The 22,436-nt window shown below is 39.6% G+C and overlaps 2 protein-coding genes across 4 annotated transcripts in view; both read right to left on the bottom strand.

Annotated features, from left to right (window-relative positions):
• Positions 1-10,778, bottom strand: part of epb41a (erythrocyte membrane protein band 4.1a) — a 100,889-nt gene extending 90,111 nt beyond the window's left edge. The window contains exons 1-2 of one of the 2 annotated variants that reach the window (XM_048201969.1): positions 10,713-10,778; positions 10,293-10,464 (exon numbers count right to left, since the gene is read on the bottom strand). The gene's annotated coding sequence lies outside the window, so the exon portion shown is untranslated. Of the gene's footprint in view, positions 1-9,834; positions 10,161-10,292; positions 10,465-10,712 lie in introns of those variants that run through there. The other variant, XM_048201970.1, reaches the window with a different exon arrangement.
• A 2,286-nt stretch (positions 10,779-13,064) lies between these two features.
• Positions 13,065-18,806, bottom strand: ccn2b (cellular communication network factor 2b). 2 transcript variants are annotated; one of them, XM_048201973.1, is made up of 5 exons: positions 18,505-18,806; positions 17,441-17,657; positions 17,042-17,293; positions 16,543-16,754; positions 13,065-14,708 (listed from the first exon to the last, which is right to left on the bottom strand). In XM_048201973.1, the coding sequence occupies exons 1-5, from the start codon at positions 18,559-18,561 to the stop codon at positions 14,403-14,405; spliced, it is 1,044 nt and encodes a 347-aa protein (XP_048057930.1). In that variant the 5' UTR covers positions 18,562-18,806; the 3' UTR covers positions 13,065-14,402. The 2 variants fall into 2 exon arrangements, with proteins under 2 accessions (XP_048057930.1, XP_048057929.1); XM_048201972.1 differs by having other exon boundaries at positions 17,030-17,293; positions 18,505-18,795.
• Between the last annotated feature and the right edge of the window lie 3,630 nt (positions 18,807-22,436).

Genomic DNA, 22,436 nt, shown 5'->3' on the forward strand with positions numbered 1-22,436 from the left:
CACACATGCTTTAGACCGGTGTTTCCCAACCCTGTACTTGGAGGCACACCAACAGCACACATTTTGAATGTCTCCCTTATCTGAACCATATATTTCTGGTCTCGGAGTTTCTACTAACGAATTGATGAGTTGAATCAGGTGTGTTTGATTAGGAAGATTTGGAAAATGTTTACTGTTAGTGTGCCTCCAGGAACAGGGTTGGAAAACACTGCTTTAGACACTGGCCTCTGGTTTCTGTCACTTATAATGTGCATTTGAAAAACCAACACGCATCAAACATCTTCCCAAACTTGTAAGGCGAAGCATTTATAAACCTATTGTCCAACAAAAGACAACATTTAATAAGTTCTCGGTTACAAAGGTAACCCTCGTTCCCTGACAGAGGGAACGGAGCTGTACGTCGGACAGACTGACGAATAGGAATCTCGCTAGTGATGCCAATCTGCTTCAAGTGTAACTAAAACGAGCCAATACACATTGGCATACAATCATATGCAGCAGCTGCTTGCCTCACAGCATGGGTATTTAATGAGCAGCAGGTGCATTGCATCTTCAGGTTTTCGCTGAGGAGCTGAACAGGTTAGGCAGTAGCATCAGCGGGGTCCAGCAACTGTGGCAACGCTACGTACGTCTCCATTCCCTCCTTCAGGGAACAAGGGTTACCTTTGTAACCGAGACGTTCCCATTCAGTCGGTCACGTTCGACGAACATCGGACAGACCGACGAATAGGAATCCCTACCAAAGCGCCACAGGAGCTGCCCCTTTCCAGCGCTCTGTTGCAAGCCTCCTGTACCCCCTTGCCTAAGGACGGTGGGACGGGGCTAACACAGAGAGTGTCGATCACTTCTGTTCCTCAAAAAACCCACTCAGTGAGACTATTGAATAACACTGGGAAAGCATACCCTTTCACTGGAAAGGAACGCTGCGGAAGCCACATCCTTCCCAGAAGAAGTTATGTGGAGAAGTAAATATGAACTAACCCGTAGGGCTGTACTTCATATCTATGAACAGGGGTGATTCCAACTCGATGAGAGGTGGGTTCTCCCAGAGGGAAAGATACAGGCTTCGTTTAGGAGCAACCGTGGAATACACATATGGGATCCCAGTAGGGTCACACATATGGAACCCAGCCTAAATCCAGTTCTCAAGGATTCAATGGAGTATAGGTCTGGCACCAGATGTTCCGCTACGTCCGGCTGCTGAAGGGTAATTGGAGGACTCAACAGGGTCTGCCTTGTAGAGACTCTCTGGAGCAATAAGTGCATGAAGCGCAGCAAGCCGACATTAAGCCGGGGCCTCTCCATGCCTCTGACCGGTTGAGGTGAGAACACGGGAGGAGAGCGGCTCGACACGAAGGCTATAAAATCTAGTGAACGTGTTATCTGTAGAGCTGCGGGCTGGGCGACACCTATCTGTCAGCAAGGCGCCACGAGTCAGCACCCAGGAGGATGCAACACTTCTCGTATAGTGAGCATGCAGGGCACGCCTTGTGCTTGGTAAGCCAAGGCGATGGCGTCTACTATCCAGTGGGCCATCCTCTGCTTGGAGACAGCCTTTCCCTTCTGCTGGCCTCCGTAACAGACAAAGAGCTGGTCTGAGGTCCTGAGGCTTTGAGTTCTGTCTATGTACAGTCGTAAAGCGCAGACTGGACAGAGCAAAGCCAGGGCTGGGTCTCCCTCCTCTGGAAACAGCGCTTGCAGGCTCAGTACCTGGTCCCTGAAGGGAGTGGTAGGGACCTTGGGCACATAGCCAGGCCGGGGTCTCAGTGGCCATCGCCCAGCCCAAACTCTAGGTATGATTCGTCGACCGAAAATGCCAGCAGGTCCCCTACTCTCTTGATGGAGGCCAATGCAACCAGCAGCAAAATCTTCATAGACAGAATCTTAAAGTCTACTGACTGCAAGGGCTCAAAGGGAGCCCCCCCTAAGGAACATGATGACTAGGTCGTGCTTACTTGCCATCGATGTGGTCGTGGTATGCGGATATTGCGGCAGCATGAACTTTGAGGGTGGAGGGAGACAGTCTACGCTCCAACCCTTGCTGTAAGAATGAAAGCACAACCCTGATCGAACATCTTCGGGGGTCTTCTCTCTGCGAGGCGGCCCGTAGCGGGGTCTAAGTGTGCTGTGCAAGACCTACCTGGTTCCACGGTAAATAAATAAAGATCAATCATTATTAATTATTAAATTACTATTCAGTTATGAGCAATGAGTGATTTCCTTGTCTTTTGTTGTTTGATAAACATTATAAAACACATTCAGACAGCAGGAATGCAAGGGCTGCTGTCTCTTTAAGACATAATACAGTAATCAGTAGACTGATACTGAACACATGCGTTCTTTCTTGAGTGTACAAGTTAACTTAAGACATAACCGACAATGCTTGCTAGCATACTTGCCAAGACGGGCATGTTGACATAATTGAAGTGAATTGAATTGAATTTTTTTCCGTTGAAAGAGACCTCAATATTTGTGCGCTGTATACGCGCTTACGCGTGCATGCTTCGGATGAGTGCACAAATATTCTCACAGCACGCGCTTAAGTTCTCTTTCGCGGCTTGCACCCGAATGTTTAAATTGGCAAGGCTTAAATGAGTTTAGTTTAAATGCAGATAGCAACGCGCGGTGTTCAGGTCTCACCTGCACTTGCGCGCTAACACTCAGGTAATTATGCCGTAAATGACTGGTCATATAAAGCATATGGCACTCGCATTGAACAAAGTTTAGGGGAAGCCAGAAAGCATATCCATCGACAGAAACATACATTAGCCTAACTCCGTTTTTCTGTTTTATTTATTTTCTACAAACCATATAATAGATGCGTATGCGTCATCAGATATGAGATGAACTGCGGTGTAAGTGCGTGCCAAACCGAGTGTGCAGAACAGTACAGTTCGTTCTTTTCCCGAGAACCGTTTCATCCCTACGTCCATGTACCGGTGAGTTCTTCATGCAACTCTGGGAAGAAAGGAACCAGGGTGGGTGGCTGAGAACCAGCATGCGCCACCCCGAGGGCAACCGCAAGGGCTTGGGACACGGTGGAGGATTTCACATGAGCCTGACTCTGTTGGCAGCCCGGGAAAGCACAGCCATCATCTCCGGATCAAAATTGGGCACCGTTACCATTCCCGAAAGAGGCAACTGCACCGACTCGTCATCTCCAGAAAAATAAGGCTCACCCTCCGATGCAGCTATTGACATCCCTTCATCGGGGGGGATCTCCGAAGGATACGTATGGTGCACACCTTTGAGATGGCCCACCGCGCTCTACTGGCTGTGGAGTGCAAGAGGAGTGAGGGATCGGCTGCACAACGATGCTGACTCCTCATCTCTTCAGTAGTGGACGCGCCTATATGCATGTTTCATATGGATGATATAATCTAAGAATAGTTATTTTCCGTTTGAATTTGTTCGTTAAAAAGTAGACGTCAAGCTTTCTATAGATACATTTTTCGTGTTTGTGAAGCAAGTATACGCTGAGTTTCAGTTCATTTTGTGCTCAAGTTCACTGAGACCGAGACGACAGAAAGCGCATCCTGATTGTTTTCATCATTTTACAAATGCTCATCCTTTTTGCTGTTATTGTGAGTTTACAGAAATAAAAGTAGACCATTTACAGTTTGCATTACTCTTATCTGTATGACTAAAATGGAGTATTTTAAAATGCAAAAGTGATCGCACCGGCGCCTCCATGTCATGCAAAAAGCGTGCTCTCCACACAAACTCCTGGATATGCACCTAATAACAGTGCACATTTAACTAGGACTAGGCTAACATTAGAGCGAGTGACTTGTAAAGTTGCTACTACTTGCAATTTTCAAGTGATAAGCCATATTTGAGGTCGATGAAAGATGTGCGAATGTTTGGATTTCCTGACGTTAACAATCTGCCCCTCACGGACTGCGTGACTTCGCCACTTCCTGTGGAGATTTTTTTTTTCTGCGACTAACCAACTAATAAAATCTTGCTCGACCAAGCCTCGTTTAATCAACTAATGGTTAGTCAACTATTAAGGGGCAGCCCTAGTCATCTTTAAAAAGACGCAAACTCTACTTGTGTAAGCTCTTTCAGGGACTTGCTCTTAAAAGTAATGCGAGTGAAGCGATGCGACGGAACCCACAATTCAGTTCGGCAATGCATGACGTCACCCATTCAAAGTAAATGAGAAGCATTAACTCCGACGCCCCGTGTGAATGCTACGTTACCGGCCATCAGAACGGCTTTTTAGCGCTTAAAAGCACACCGTTACCGGCTGTGAGAACAGCCTTTTTAAGCTGAAAGAACAGCTTTTTACTCAAAGGGCAAAAACAAACACAAACACAAAGAGAGAAAAAAGAGAGGACTTCGACCCCGCTCGCTGCTGTGCTGTACGCCCGCACTGAAGAAGAGGCTTGCCATAAGACAGGAACATAACCGTTCGGCTCCGAAGCGAAAAGCTGAAGATGCAACGCACCTGCTGCTCATTAAATACCCGCGCTGCGAGGCAAGCAGCTGCTGCATATGATTGCATGCCAATGTGTATTGGCTTGTTTTAGTTACACTCGAAGCAGATTGGCCTCTCTAGAGAGATTCCTATTCGTCGGTCTGTCGAACGTGACCGACTGAATGGGAACATGTTTTTACTCCAAACTCACTTCGTAACGTCAGTCGAGTGTTTGAAATAACTTCTTTTTGTGAGCTATTGTGGCTTTTTATCATTGAATAAGGCAGACAATATATTATTTTATAGTATTCTCTACATTGATAAAGGCTATGTTGATTAGCTTTGCATTATAAATATACTTTATTTTTTATATTATTATGAAAATACAAGAGAAGGCTTGAAGAAGATAAACCATATATTGTCGCAGTCGTGTGTTTATTGTCTTCATGTTTAATCAGTCAAAGCTTTTCTATCTTCTTTTTTTTTTTAGCTTTAGTGATAGCTTGATGCCTTAGTCCATATTAGGGATTTCCTGGAACATTATATGTTATATTACTTCTGTTTTGGCGTTTCTGCATTAGGGCACCCTCTGGCTTCCCTCTAGCGCTCAGTAATGCTCACTCCATACATTTTTTGTTTGTTTTGTTTTGTTTTGTTTTTTTCACAGTGGATGCATAAGACGCTCATATTTCATATTAAAGACATGTTTTGTTTTTTTTTTGTTTTTTTTTGTTTTTAACCAGAAAAAATGCAATTAGATTTTTTCCCCAAATCGTGCAGCCCTACTTCATATTAGCCCCAAAACATATTTGGACACTTAAATCATGCTTAAAATGTAGGAATGGAATTGTACTAAATAACTAATTCAAAAACTTAAATAAAAAACACATCTTGCTTTTCTGTGTCATTTTTTCCCTCAAGTTCACACAGGTGTCCTAAGTAAACTAACCACAGGTGTATTTCATCAGGGATAGTTCACCCAAAAATGAAAATTCTGTCATCATTTATTCATCCTCATGTTATTCCAAATCTGTATGACTTTCTTGAAAGAAGAAATTCTTAGATACTTCATTTTCATAATTTATTTTGTAAAATAAATGCCTCTTGGTCTAATGCAATACACTTTTATGCATGGCTTAACTGTCCAAAAATGTATTCAAACCATTCTGTCAAAGAGCATAAAACTGTCACAAAAATATTAATATGTTAAACTTAACAAGTTCAAGATAAACCCATATATCATTATGTGCTAAACGACTAAAAAAATGAAAGAATGGGTATAAAATCAGACATGAAAGGACAGAAAAATAACTGTATATGATTACAATTTCAAACCTTGAAAAATGGTGAATATGACAATCAGCAGTCAGCCTTAAGAACTTAACATTAATCTCAGTTGTTTTGTCTCTAGACAAACCACTTCACATCACATTACAGCTCACAAAAAATCTTCAGATATGCAAACGACACAGCTATTATTGGACTCATAAATACCAATGCTGTGGGAACATCATTAAAGCAGCACAAAGATAACATTCAAAAACACTATAAAGCATGTTGTTTATTTCAAGCTTACTCTCAAATCTATTGTAACACCAAAATCCCACTAAAAGATCAACCATAAAGATCTACTCCAGCTACTCTGCACTTTATGAAACAATGTAGGCCTACACATGAGCATCTCTCTTTAAAAGCAGCTTTACCCCACAACAATTTCTACTTTGAAAGTAATAAACCTCCAGGCTAGTGTATGCCCAGACCCTAATGCACCTGCACTTTAATACATTACATAACATGTTCATATAACCTGCACTCTTGCACTCTCCGAAAAAAAATGTTCTTTAGGGGTACAACAGCTTGTCACTGGGGCCTGGGCAGTACCCTTAAAGGGACATCTTTGTGCCTTATTTACCCAAAAAAATGTCATAGTAGTGCTTTAAGGGAACATAGGGATAGCTACTTGAGGTGCAAAGTTTAAAGTTTTTTAGCTTTTAGTATGAATCTGGTAGCCTTAAGGTTATCTATAATCTAGTGTGCTCCAAAACAATGACAAAATTCACATTTAGAAGATATAAGCGTTCAAAGCATACGGTCTCTCACTTCCGCCACTATGAATCAGCGATTTTGATGACATCAAGCTGCACTTCAGCTTCTCATCAGATTTTCTGTCCAATCAAATGCTCTCAAGAATCTGATTCTGAAGTGTCCTGTCCCCTACATTATAAATAGATGATGAAGCTATGGCTGAAATCAGTCACTTGTTCACACAATTACTATGTTCCAGTGGTGTAGTCTACGTGATATGCAGGTATATGCTTTAGGAAAGGTCAAGGATTTCCGTATACCCACTTAAAAAAGCGTGAGGATACGTAACCATCCAATACATCGCATCCAATGCATGACACATAAGCAGTCTTTCAGAATGCTCTCAATTACATGTAGCCTAGATCAGATGCTAGCATCAGTGAGTGTGGTGGTGCTTATGGGGTGTTGCTCTGGGACGGGTATGAGGCTGGGAGGGAAAAATCACAGTATACTCACTACAAAAAACTAGACTACACCCCTGCTATGTTCTATATGGTGAATGGCACATAGTACACTATATAGGGGACAGAGAATGATCCAGTATAAATTACACACTTTTCAAACTACACATCCTCAGCATGGTTTTGCATGTGTTTTGCTGTAGTAACAGTTTTATATTAAATCTAAAAGGGGAATCTATTACACTGTGGCTGTCATAAGCTTTCAAATGCCGCTTTGCCAAGCACAACGGCTTTGGCTAGCTGTGATATAAATGAAACACTATTGGCCATTTTTAAAAAGGGGAGGACCTGCTCAATATGTCCCGCCCTGTCTTCTTGTTTCAGAGGAAATTACGTCAACACAGTGCGTTTTAAGGCACTTCAGTGGGCCTTTAAGGGTACTGTCCCAGTGATAAGCTCTATAGCCCTAAATGTACACATTTTGCACATTGTGCAATAAACCAAGCATATTGTACTTGTTATGCGATTCTCTATGTATGTATCTGTTTGATTGGAACTGAGCCATTTCCTATGGTGTAGCCTAATGCAAAGCAAAAACTCTCTGGTCCTTAATAATACATTTTGCCCAGATCCGGCCCACATCTGGTACGTGGATTACACACGGAGCAGATGTGGGCCAGATCTGGGCCGACACTATGGCCACATTCACACACATTCATTTTTTGGGATTGACAACCGCATTTACTTACAGGTGTGAGTCTTGAAATGTCTCGTTCACACAGCAACTTTCAGTAGCGTTTGGAACACTGTCTGTATGAACGTGCAGCGAGAGTCAAGCCTGTATTCTCTTACTAGTAACCATGATGGCAGTGATCAAAGTAATATTAAAGATGGCAACGTCCATAAAACTGAAAAGTATTATCACTTTTCACATGACGAGACTAACTGAACCGCGAGTTCATCCATCAAAACTTCATTAACAAACAGCAGCATGTAAACACACGCTAGCCGGAGTGTTTAACCGCTGCAGTGCACATGCGTCACGTCCTTTACGACATCTTGCGCATACACAGCATTTGAAAAGAAACACAAAACTGACATGAGCTGCTCCGATGGAGAACAGTGACTGGATCTAACACCTTAAGATGACGTACAGCTCACATCTCTGTCGCAGTAAGTTACTGAAAGCGAAACCACACACAAAACACCGGCTCTCTCGCTCTGTATGACGTGACAGACAACTAGTTGTCCAGTCCTGTTCCATTCATACAGCGCGAATATTCCAAGAATGCAGTTGTGAGTCCTGAAAATGTACAGGTTTGAGTTCGGTTATAGAATGCGGTTGTCACTCCCGTAAATAACCGTACTGCATGTGAACGCAACCATATTAAGGACTCAAATACAGGACTGACAATCGTATTCTGCTGCTGTGTGAATGTGGCCTATGTTGCTGTCAGGGTTGTCTGTTAAACATTATGTTTCAAAGGGTTATGGGCATTTAAAAAGTTGTTGTATAGTAGGCCTACATTAATCCATGTGTGTTCTGTGTTCTGTGTTCAAAGGCTTGTATGTCCAGGGTTTTGAATTCAGTTTTCAGGGCTGGTGAGCTAGTTAGTGCCATTGCAGTTTGGGGTTCCATTTCAAACACCTTTTGTCAACCACAATACCATAATTCATATACCATTAAAGATGCAATATGTAATATTTTCTGTCCACTAGAGGTCACTAGAGGCCTTTTCAAAACAAAGGCGTAGCTTGATGACGCCACTTTGAGCGCGGAATCTTGGGACATGTGGTCTTAAACTCAACGGCCAGTGGAAAAGAATAGGAATTGGACTTGGGAAGAAATCATGTTCATGGATGCGATTATTAATGTTACTGTAGTATGAAGCAGAGCAGGACCGAGTGTTGTGGGAGCTGAAAGAGGCCGCTGGAGCGATTGCGCAACATACGCCTCACGAGTAGCAGAACTTTTATTATGCCACAGTCGCCGGCGCCGCTTCCGCTTTTCCAGTCATGAGTATGAGGTAACGCAGCTCTGTTTATCATATTAGATACATTTGAAAGTGTTTAAAATGATTAACGTTACTCTGTGCGTTCGCTCGGTGGCTGCTGTGAGACACTGTTGCACACTGCAGTAAGATAGATCGATTTTAGAATATCATATTAAATGCTGGATGACTTGTGTTGATAAATGGAATGCAACTAATTTTAAAACGTATGATGGAGAAAATGCTGTATTACTGTTACTAAAAATAAAGCTGCATCTGATTATGCTATGTTAGCTACTTGACAAAATAGTGTTTTTCTCTGAGGCATGGTAAAGCATGGTACTCGCAAAAAATCAAGAAAATTAGATTTAAACAATAAGACTAAACGTGTTGAGATAACAATAATTCGTTTTCTGTCTACAAATGTATCAAAACATTTGCAATTAACCGGCGACTCCTCACACGTCCCGGAGCCTTGGTTAATATTGCAATTTTCTCACGATTTACAAATAGTTGGAATCATTTAAGATAGTGAACAAAATATATAACACTGGCCTAGTGGTTTTTGGATATTTTACTGCAAAAATATTACATATTGCACCTTTAAGGAGACAAAACCAGGGAGTCTTGTGACCTGTTAATGTCATGTTAGAATATACAAACACTCTTATGCTTCAACCAATTATTTTCACCATAAACAGTAGATCCATGCACATGAGATTGTATCCATGCACAAATGCCCAAAGTTGCGGTAAAACAAAATCAATCTAATGAACAATAACTGTTTTGTTTTGTTTTGTTTTGTTTTTTCCCTCCCTTGAGCACGTTTAAATCCACACGACATTTAATCGAGGGGGAGATGGGCGAGAGATTGCTCATTTCTCTGCAGTACGATAAATAACACCATGATAATAATGTATATTACATAACTCACAAATGCTGACACGGGTGGATATGGAGCCATATGCCTCAATTTGTGTTTTTTACACGACAGAAACTAACTGAAAGTGGTCGGATATTACAAAATAAAACATAAAATGACAACAGCAATTCAGCACGGCTTCGAAATGACAGCTCTCACGGGAGCATAATGCAGTAACAGTAACGTCCTTAACAATGAGCATAATGATCATATCTATCTGTTTCCGCAGTTGAACGTCTTTTATTTAGATCGGTCTAATGCACGCGCTGATCCGGCTGACAGCTCGAACCGCTCTAACGGTCACCGCTGTAACTATAGCAACATTATCTGTCAGTCAGCCTCACAAACATTACACCTCAGAAATAACCAGTCACACCTGCTGTACTCGAAATAACGATACTAGTCAGAGATATTTATTTTCATTATTCTGACCAGCCGGCTTAAATGGCTAACCCAGAGTAAGTGTTTACCTGAGGCAAAGAAAAGGCGCTGTCCTTTCTCCCTGTGCTGTGGTTTTCCAGTATAATAATACTCGTTTTTGTCGACGCTGTGCTGCTCTTTCGTAGGCGAGCGTCACAGCTCTTCTCTGATGATGCGCCCTAATGTTCAAATCACGATTTCTTTTCTGCGGTGTGGGTGAAACTGTGGTTAAAGATGTGGGAAACTGGTTAGATTCAAATCCCAGCAGGGTTAATCTATGAACTACCACTGAGCCCTTGATCAAGACATTTTAATCTTTGGATACTCCAGGAGGGAGTATGCGAAATGCCCAACAACAATATCAAAAGAAAGAATTAAAGTGAAGCCTTCAATCATTCAATATTAATGATTCATTTATTACTGTCATGTCAGGAAAAGGGATGTTAAGAATTCTGTAAAAATGCACTCACCTTCATGCTGTTCCAAACCAATAAGACTTCTGTTCACGTTTTTTATAGGCCTATTCTCTCATCATTTTGTCCATCCCCTGAAAATCTGCACAACCAAAATTTTTAAGCTTCAAAAAGTACAAAACAACATTATAAAAGTAATCATGAATTAGGCAGTTTAATAGTCTTTTGATACTTTTGAAGCAGTACATGTAATTAACGCACAATAGATGCCATTTTGTAATATAAATATATAGTGTGAGTAATGTGTTCACAATGAAAATTACAAAAAGAAAAGTGCACTTCACATACAAAAGAAGTGTGGAATGATGGACACTTCACTTAAAGGGTTAGTTCACCCAAAAATGAAAATAATGTCATTTATTACTCACCCTCATGTCGTTCTACACCCGTAAGGCCTTCATTCATCTTCAGAACACAAATTAAGATATTTTGATTAAATCCGATGGCTCAGTGAGGCCTGCATTCACAGCAATGACAATTCCTCTCTCAAAGTAATAAAAACATATTTAAAACAGTTCATGTGAGTTCAGTGGTTAAATATTAATATTATAAAGTGATGAGAATACTTTTTGTGCTCCAAAAAATTGTGAATCAATCAACACTCGAATCAGTGACTCGGAGCGCCAAAGTCACATGATTTCAGCAGTTTAGCTGTTTGATAGGAGATCCGAATCACTGATTTGATTCGCAAAGCTCCGAAGCAGTGTTTTGAAATTGGCCCATCACTATATTGTTGAAAAATCGTTTTTGGGTTTTTTTGGCACGCAAAAAATATTCTGGTCGCTTTATAATATTAAGGTAGAACTACTGAACTCACATGAACTGTTTTAAATGTTTTAGTACCTTTCTGGATCTTGAGAGAGGAAGTGTCATTGCTGTGAATGCAGGCCTCACTGAGCCATCAGATTTAATCAAAAATATCTTAATTTGTGTTCCGAAGATGAATGAAGGCCTTATGGGTTTAGAACGACATGAGGGTGAATAATAAATAACATTATTTTCATTTTTGGGTGAACTAATCCTTTAAATCCTCATACACTAACTGGTTGACTACATAGTGCATTGTAGTGCATAGTGTATAGTACGTCATTTGGAACACAACTAATGACTATTGTCAATGTTTTGGCCAAACTGGCCCCATTTACTTACGTTGTGTCTAATTTTAACCCAGATTTTTTCATTATTATTTTATTAAAAGGGTAAACAAATATTTGTGGTATGTTAGCCACTGCCTCAGCGGCAGAGAGACAGTCATTCTATAGATTAGCTGAATGATCCGCCTACCAGTAAGATAATCTCGATATAACAAAAAACTGCAGCATCCTTAGCCTCTGCCAGAAATATAAATCAAGAACCATCTCTCTCTCTTTCTCTCACCATCTCTCTGCATCAAACTCAGTATGGCGGAGACTTATAAGTCCTTTACATGCAGTGTGCAAGCAATCACATCATTACCACACGATCACATGCTGAAATTGCTGATTTGATTATATTAGTGAAAATTATTAAATCAATTAAATAGACATTTTATATTACATATTATTTCCAACAATTCATGTAACTTTATTATTATTTTAACATTTGTTAAGGTTCATTTATAACAACAAAGAAGTTAGAACATAAGGATAGAGTAAGACTCATAGGCCGCATTTACATTGCATTTCTTGATGCCCAATTCTGATTTTGTTAACTGTGTCCAATACGACCAGCTTACATCTTCTATTCAAAGTGACCCATATCTGATATCTGCATTTACACTATACACTTGGCGAAACACGGCACGACACGATTTGAAATGGATGCAGATCAAATGATAATAGCTTTTGCTTTCCATAGCATCTTTAAAGGTCAGCAATACATTGGTCTCTTAAGGTGGAGAAAAAAAAGAGGAGAGCACTGGGCATTGAAAAGAGTTATGTGATCGCATTTGTTGTCGTCACTCGCCATTGACAGGGGAATATCCGATCTGTCTGCTTACATGGCAGATGCAAATGCATGTATCTGATTCACATTTAGATTTATTTCCACATATGAATGAGGCCTGAAACCAATCTGAGAATATCAGAATCCATGTGCTTTTTTCCTGTTTACATGTTCGTAGGTCATATCCAATCTGTGCCACATGGGAGAAAAAAAATGGAATTGGGTCACTTGAACCATGTAATGTAAATGCAGCCAAAGTGATGTTATTGTGAGCTTGGTAGACAGGGCCATGCAAATTGTGTAGTAACAGCACTTTTACATCTTTAGACTTCTATAACTGTATATTAATTATACTTATGTAATCACATTACATGTGCAGTTGCCTTTTTTGTAGGTTTAAGTGACTTCAATAATTCACAGAGTATATATAAAAATATAATTTCTTTATTGGAAAATAAAAGTGCATCAGAAAATAACTCGCTTGTATCATTGCCAGGTGATTACAATGAACACAGAGTAATACAGTACACATACAAAACTACGTTTAAGAGTTAAACAACAGTTACATAAATTAGTACAATCTGTACACGGTCTTCTTACAGTATTTACACAAGGTGTATTCGTCATTGTTCAATTCTTTTCCATTCATTTGGTATTAAATAAACAGTAAACAACATAGGCAGTATCTCATTATCTGAGCCTCATTTGTTGGAATGTTTTCTTCCCAAAATACTTTGGGACTCATTTTAGATATTCATATTTGAAAGATTGGATTCAATTAGATACAAACATTAAAAGTTATTACGTCAGTTGTTAAATATTATTCCTTGTTGTAAGGTAAAAATAATTGTAAATAAAGATGACTCAATGACATTTTACAAATTAATGAAAAAATACATATCAATTGTATGATTACATTATTGTCATTTAAATCTATTCCTGTATTGAGGAAAACGTTCTTGAAATTAACTACTCCATTAGTACACAATGTCTTAAAGGAACTGTTTACCCAAAAATAATCATTAATAATAATCATAATTATAATAATAATAATAATAATGCAAATCATTAAAAAATATGTGTAATTATTAAACGTCACTATTCCAAACCCAAATTATGTCTTTTTTTTTTTTCTTCCAGTGAACAAAAGGAGATTTTTTAAGGAATCTTCATTCAGCCCTTCTCTATACAATAACAGTTCATAGTGACCAAACTGTTACCGATTTAAATGTTTTTGTTAATTATGCAGATCTATGATATGAATATTTTTAATATAATGTAAAAATTGTAGTATTTCCTTGGGTCTTTGTGGTCCTTTTCTAAGTTTTACAGATGTGGTTACTGTGAATTTTTATCGTATGGAAAAGAGCTGCATCAAGATTCTTCAAAAACTCTCCTGTTGTGTTCCAAACAAAGAAAAAAGAAAAAAAATAACAGTTCATAGGCTTGAAACAACATGAGGGTGAGCAAATGATGACAGAACTATAATTTTTGAGTGAACTATCCTATTAACACAAAGTTCTCAGTGCTTCAGGTCTGCTGTAGCATGACCAGTCAAACAGCCAGATGACTTCAGAGCATCACAAAATACAAACAAAAGAAGAGAAGTTTTGCAGGGCCATTATCAATGCCCGCTTCATGTCAAACATTCTAGTTTTTTATGCTCACAGGACGTGAGTATTTCAGGGTTCAGTAAAACACGGAGCTGCCTCATGTGCACATGTGCTTGATTGTCAGTGTGTGTATGTTACACTGGACAGCTCCTCACATGTCATTATCATAGTCCCCAATCATTCTCCGTGAGTGTGAGGCAAGGAAGATATCGTTTTCACGGGGACAATCGTGATGACAGGAGCAGGTTTTAATAAACATCATCCTCTTCCTGAAAGTGTCGCCCTCAGAACAGCGGAACTCCACCTCGACTGTGGCGGTGGCGTGAGGCGTGCAGCAGCGGCCGTCTGTACACACCCCGCAGAACTTTGGCTTATACAGCCTGACACTCTGGCATCCAGACAACTCGAAACGCATCGCGCGCTGGCTCTTTGGGGTCCGCACACACTTCTTCCCTCTCTGTAATGGGGAAGAGGTGGGCTATTAATATTTAAGCAGTTTTTTTGATGGATTTACTGAAAAAGTCAAGGCCAGAAACAAACTCTGCATGCACGCATTAAACACATTATGCATTTTTGTGTTACTCTGACGGTAACAAACCTTAAACCTATTCAAGGAGGCGATAGAGTAAAGGCCCAGGTATACTACATTTTCCGCAATTAAATCACTCTCGCATGCAGACACAACATCGCGCTGAACTTTCATCTTTACTTTCAAAAGATGTTGTGCCATTAAATTTGAAAACATGGTGACAGTTTAACTAACATAACTAATTAGTTTAGTTTGATTAACAAAATTGCTCAGATTTTCTTTAGGAACCAAATTAGAAGTTGACCTGAACTGCACAACAACACATTTTACACTAATGGCCAACATACTGCACTATGCAACAATGCATACTTGCATTACATTATGACTTGCGACACACTTCACACTTCATGCAATCACATATAAAATACTTGCGTGAAGTATTTTTTGTATAGAGCCCCTCACATGACATGAAAAAAAAAAAAAAATCATGGTCACGAATTAAGAATTTGTCCCTACATTGTACACTCTAAAAAATGCTGGATTAAAAACAACCCAAGCTGGGTTGAAAATGGTTGGGTTAAATGTTTGCCCCACATCCTGGGCAGTTTTATTTAACTATTTGTTGTGTCTAATTAAAAATCATTCAAATAATTATTAGAGGCAACAATAATAATCAAAAGGTGAACATTTATTGATAAGCAATTTACTAAATGTTTATTGTTTAATTATTAGTTATTTACAAGAATTACAATTATTAATAAATGTTCATTTATTAAACATATTAATACATGTTAATTTCCAACATACTTTGGGGCCATTTTAAGCAAGCAATACAGATATTTTTAAACAATAGTTGAGTTAAATAAAACTACCCAGCACATTGAGCAAACATTTAAAGGGTTAGTTCACCCAAAAATGAAAATTATATCATTTATATCATTATATCATGTCGTTCATGTCTATTTTTGGCGCACAAAAGGTATTCTCGTCGCTTTATAATATTAAGGTTGAAACACTGTAGTAACATGAACTGTTTTTAGTAGCTTTCTGGACATTGAAACAGGGAATGTTATTGCTGTCTATGGAGGCCTCACTGAACCATTGGATTTGATCAAAAATATCTTTATTTGTGTTCCGAAGATCAACGAAGGTCTTACAGATGTGGGACGACATGAGGGTGAGTAATAAATGACATAATTTTCATTTTTGGGTGAACCCAACCACTGGGTTTGTCCATTTTCAACCCAACTTGGGTTGTTTTGCATTGTTTAGCATTTTTTAGAGTGTAGTAACTACTCTTCTCATTTTAAGTAAATCGTGGCCAACTTGTACTTGTTTGTTTTCACAATATATTAATTATTTGCATCATGGCCATGATTTAACTAAATTAAAACAAGAGAACAAAGTAGTAAAACATAGCCACTAAAATGAGGAAACAATGAATAAGTCGTGGGGAACGAATTCTTAATATGTGGCCTCAATGCCTTTTATTTTTTCCCCAGAATATCATGTCAAGGGCTTCGTAGTTTCAGCCTTAAGGCCCATTGTATACTTAATTTTCCACGTTCCGGTCCGTGTAAAACACATTCACGCAAGCCTTTCAAAGTATACTCTGATCGTGAGCATGGATGGACACATCCAGGGCATGCAGACTACACAGAGGGCGAAAATTATTTTATGGTAACTGTCCACAGTCTGGAGTGAAATGTGGATAAGGGAATTATATTTTCAGCTTTACTTTGTGCTCTCAACCCAATCTTACCTTTATGTCCTTTTCCAGCTCTGCATGGCAGGGGCGGATCATGCACATGCGGGTCTGTCGCTCCAGCTGGCATTGCTCATTGTCGTTGGTTACACGAGAGGACAAACCCATGCCACAAGTTGCAGAACATTCACTCCATTCAGTGGTCTGAACGATACAGTTGTCTCTTGCGCTCTCAGGCTGGACACTCTGATCAGTTATTTCTCTATATGCTGAAAGAAGAGAAAGTGGATGTTAAATTCATGTGCAAGTGCCAATAATATGAAATTTAAAGCATACTGTCATGCAGAACAGCTAGTAAAATAAGTTTGGTATAGAAAAGGACCCAAATTGTGGAAATTCACAGGGCCCGGGACCATATTTCATTATATTTTATTAATAGGTGTTTCCCCTCTCCACCAGACCGAATGACAAGGCTTTTGGGAGATTGAAAGAAGGAGCAGCTGTTTCAACATAGTGAAGCAAAATGAAAGAAAATTTGACTTGCCGATTGACCTACCAGCCATTGCTGACTGGAAGGTGTCTTCTTGTGGGATCTGGTCGCACACCCACTCCTCACAGCACTTTCCAGGGATCTGGACGCGTCGTGGGTAGGGACAGTCTGGAGAGGGCAGCCGTATGTTGCTGGCACAGGTTGGCACGCAGCCAATCTCCCCATTCATGCAGACACACTGATGTTTGCAGCTGGGCTGAAACGTCTCACCACTGCGGTAAATCACGCCCCCCAGGTCACAAGTCTGACCCTCTTGAGCTGCAACACATGCAACAGACATAAGACAACTTCATAACAATGACAGGCTCCCACTTGTGGACAAAAAGTGTAGTGCAATACATTCTCTCTTCTCCTCTTTACATAACAAATATGTAAATTACATTCCAAAACACAACATATACTCACCCATACAGATGCCTGTCTCAGTGTCACTGAGCACACCATAGTCACAATACAGGTCTTTATGATGGTCACATGGCTCCAGGAAAGAGCAGGGCTCTCCTGCCTGTCGGGCACACACCTTACAGCAGCTGCAGCCGTCCAGCACTAGACTGGTGCCTACAGGACATAAAGGGCTCTCAGCCGGGCAGTCACAGGGCTGAGAGCATTCCTGACACATCGCCTGCATAGAAACAATGACACAATGTTAGGGTTTCAACTTGCAGATTTAGCAATCCCTCATAGAAGCGTTCTCTCATAAATCTGTGGTAATAACAATTTTATCATTACACAGATTCCAGAGCATGCAAAAAGTTTTTTTCTAAAATGTGACAAATTAATTGACATGATCCATGTCCATATGCAATACTCATGATGGCCACAGGGGGGATAAAATGCATTACAGATTATGTAGATTTGTAACTTGGGAAGTGATGTTTTCTGTCTAACATGTCTAACATGACATTATGTAACTATAACTATAACTATCAGTAGTATAACTATAAGAAACATGTTTAAAATAATAAATATGACTGGTTTAAAATGTGACTGCTATAGCCTACTAAATATATACACAGTATATAATAATAATACATTTTATTGCATATTTACTTGTATAATATTATACATTAAAAGTATGTAGAACAGGTTTTTCATTCAAATGATTCAGTTTGCATTGAAATCACTGTTTTGAGCATCACATGCGAACACAAACCAGTATAGAGACTTACATAATCTCCTCATTATCATGAGAAACTTTATTAGAGTGCATTAAATTAAATCTAATTAGAATAATTACCCAAAACTATAGTTAAGATGTTAACCACATCCCCAACTAAATGCCTCACTCACTATAGCACGAACATACTTGTACACTTATTTAATTAATATGTGTATATCTCATTATGTAATTTCAATAGTAAAATAATCCATAATTAACTTACATAATCAAATCAGCAAATTTATGTTAATTCTGCATATAGCAAAAGAGGTCCTTTTATTTTGAATATATAATTGCTGTGTTCACTCACCGTATGTATAAGCAAGCAGAGAATGATGCATGATCTGATGAATACTGTTCCAGCCATTTCCTCAAAGAGTTCCCTACAGAAGCACACTCCACGGGTTTGTTTTGGTTCTCTGATGTCTGTGATCACGGTTAGACTGCAGGACTGTAGTGAAGTGAAGAGTAGAGAGCCCCTCTTTAAATACTACCAGAATGGGGTGTAGCCCACCGGAGTCAAGCCATGCCACGCGACCCAGAGGGGTGAAAATATTTCAATTCCAGATGGTTTTCCATAATGTTTGAAAACGCAAGAGATGCTGTCGACCAGCCTTTCAATTAATCATACCACAGATTCCAGAGCGTGCACATGGGAAAAAGTCTGGTTTCTGCACATGGTTCGACTGCTGTTTATCTGAATATTAATGTAGGCCAGTCTACGGGATGGTTCAAGATGCTTTGGCAGATGAAAGATTAGAATGTTTATCATATACTGTTGGAATGCAACAATGTTTAGATGTCATACAAGTGATGTGTGAAACTATGCGTGCATGCTTCATGTTTGGACTGGCATTAAATGGTATTGCATTAAACAGTAAAAACAAAACAAAACAAATTTCCCACCACATGATGTCATGTTAGACAGGCCTGCAGGGCAGGATATGACACAGCCCACAATTTAATCTTTGTTGGGACAAAATTACACAGAGGACAGTGTTTTTAGTGGAAATACAAAACAAGCTCATGAAATCCGTCAGGTGCAGAGAAAGAAACATGGTAGAATGAAATTGTTTATTTTTCTCTCCTTGCAGCTATTTCCTGAAGCATGTCAGTCAGGTTTTGTATGAGAGAAAAGAGACCAAATGTGCTGAGCAAAAGCAAGTAGTTCAAGCTAGACTTTCACATTTCTGAAGAAAAAGAGTCCACTCCTTGTGATATTCTGGTTTCTCCATGTCATTCCAAACCACAATTTCTTTTTTCTGTGGAACACAAAAGAAGATATTTTGAACAAATATATATATTTTTTGCCCATATAATGAAAGTCAATGGGGTCCAAAATGAATAGTACTAGAATAGTACCAGGACCCCATTGACTGTCATTGTATACACAAAAATTCTTCGAAATATGAAGTAAATGATGACAGAATTTTCATTTTTAGATGAACTATCCCTTTAAGCATTAAAGTTTAAAGGTGCAAATAGCAGTTATTTATTCTTCATGTACTTAAAGGGTCAGTTCACCCAAAAATGAAAATTCTGTCATTAATTACTCACCCTCATGTCATTCCACACCCGTAAGACCTTCGTTCATCTTCGGAACACAAATTAAGATATTTTTGATGAAATCCGATGGCTTGGTAAAGTTGCCAGCAAGATAATTAACACTTTCATTGCCCAGAAAGCTACTAAAGACATATTTAAAACAGTTCATGTGACTACAGTGGTTCAACCTTAATGTTACGAAGTGACGAGAATAATCTTTGTGCGGCAAAAAAACAAAATAACAACTTTATTCAACAATATCTAGTGATATTACTGCTTCATGAAGCTTCTAAGCTTTACGAATCTTTTGTTTCGAATCAGTGGTTTGAAGCGTGTCTCAAACTGCCGAAGTCACGCCCCCCACTGGTGAACTATTGAAATTTCGAAACACTTATTTACTGAAGCCTCTTTACTGAAATCACGTGACTCTGGCATTTTACCTGTCGCTCTTCACATCACTAAACAACACTATGCTACTAGCAAATCTACAGAGGCAGCTGTGAGGATGTTTAGCGAAACACAGTGGATCGCGTCATGTCAACATTGCAAAATGCATTAAAGGGTTAGTTCACCCAAAAATGAAAATTATGTCATTAATGACTCACCCTCATGTCGTTCCAAACCCGTAAGACCTCCGTTCATCTTCAGAACACAGTTTAAGATATTTTAGATTTAGTCCGAGAGCTTTCTGTCCCTCCATTGAAAATGTATGTACGCTATACTGTCCATGTCCAGAAAAGTAATAAAAACATCATCAAAGTAGTCCATGTGACATCAGTGGGTTAGTTAGAATTTTTTGAAGCATCGAAAATACATTTTGGTCCAAAAATAACAAAAACTACGACTTTATTCAGCATTGTCTTCTCTTCCGGAATCCTTTCCATTGAATTGATTCCATTGAACTGAATCCTTTCATCTGTTGGCATTGGTAATGCACTTTTACGTCGCCGTGGTTGTTTTTGGCAATTAGGACATGCACACTTACGCACCATTTTAAAAAATATAGCAATACCAAAATACAAACAATGTAAAATAGCTTGAATACAGCGTGCGTCTCCCTCAGACTGTAAACAAAGCTCTGGTGCACCAGATAACACGTCAGCAGCGTCTTACATCAGCAGCCTCACTGCGGAGTCGTGAACCACGCTCCGGAGCAGAAGGGGGTGGTAATGCACCAATAAGCTGGATGCCAACTGCCGTAAAACTGGAACTCCGCTTCTTCTTCTTCTTTCCTGTTTTACGGTGGTTGGCATCTAGCTTATTGGTGCATTACCGCCCCCTTCTGCTCCGGAGTGTGCTTCACGACTCCACAGTAACGCTGCTGACGTGTTATCTGGTGTGCCAGAGCTTTGTTTACAGTCTGCGGGAGACGCACGCTGTATTCAAGCTATTCTACATTGTTTGTATTATGGTATTGCTATATTTTTTAAAATGGTGCGTAAGTGTGCATATCGCAGATGTCCTAATCGCCAAAAACAACCACAGCGACGTAAAAGTGCATTACCAACGCCGACAGATGAAAGGATTCAATGGAATCAATTCAATGGAATCAATTCAATGGAAAGGATTCCGGAAGAGAAGACAATGCTGAATAAAGTCGTAGTTTTTGTTATTTTTGGACCAAAATGTATTTTCGATGCTTCAAGAAATTCTAACTAACCCACTGATGTCACATGGACTACTTTGATGATGTTTTTATTACCTTTCTGGACATGGACAGTATAGCATACATATATTTTCAATGGAGGGACAGAAAGCTTTCGGACTAAATCTAAAATATCTTAAACTGTGTTCTGAAGATGAACAAAGGTCTTAAGGGTTTGGAACGACATGAGGGTGAGTCATTAATGACATAATTTTCATTTTTTGGGTGAACTAACCCTTTAAGGGTGCGACCGACACACTGCAACTCTTTTTATAGAAAACTATTATGAGTACTGTCACATATGATTCATCACAAAAACAGAATTTACTTCTTAATGTGTAAAACCTTTTAAATGAGCCCCAAACAACTGAATGCATCTTTAACACTTAGAATTGTTTAAATTTCATGCTGGATAAACAAATTTATCACACCAAAACCTCAGAACATGTCTTTCTACTCTACGGTGTGTTAAAGCTTTTCAACAATGTACGCATTTCACACTTGTATAATAGTTTTGCACGTACGGCCCACTAAAATGTGCGGATATCTGCAGCAAACAGAGGCCTTATCATGCTGTGCCGTGCTACGAGGTCTCTTGTTTTCATGGGAATTTTATTTCTCAGGGTTGGGGAACTTGAGGTGCAGGAATGTAACAGCAGGCAGCGCGCCGTGGTCTCTTTCCTCTCCTCTGGAGTGGCGGGTTGGGGATTGTGCTTTGGCAACGGGATACTCCGGTATGGCCATGAAACATGTACATAAGTTCAAAACAGAACCGTAACTAAGGAGTGCCGTAAATATCCTCAAGCTGTGTGACTGTGGAGTTGCCATGACTCTGTTGCTGCGGGACAGGCTGCTAACCGTACTCTCAGTGACTGGTGGCTGCTCTGTGCTAGTTCAGTCTTCTACCGGTTTCAGACTACAGCAGGATGGGACACTACTTTTAGTGTCCTACTACTACTTTTAGCCCAGATGTTGTGTGATAATTTGTTGCTCTGGGCAACAAATTATATATAACATTTCCATAATTAGGATAAGCTTGTACCATCTTAAAT

The sequence above is a fragment of the Megalobrama amblycephala genome, linkage group LG9 (assembly GCF_018812025.1).
Source record: "Megalobrama amblycephala isolate DHTTF-2021 linkage group LG9, ASM1881202v1, whole genome shotgun sequence".
Classification (NCBI taxonomy): domain Eukaryota; kingdom Metazoa; phylum Chordata; class Actinopteri; order Cypriniformes; family Xenocyprididae; genus Megalobrama; species Megalobrama amblycephala.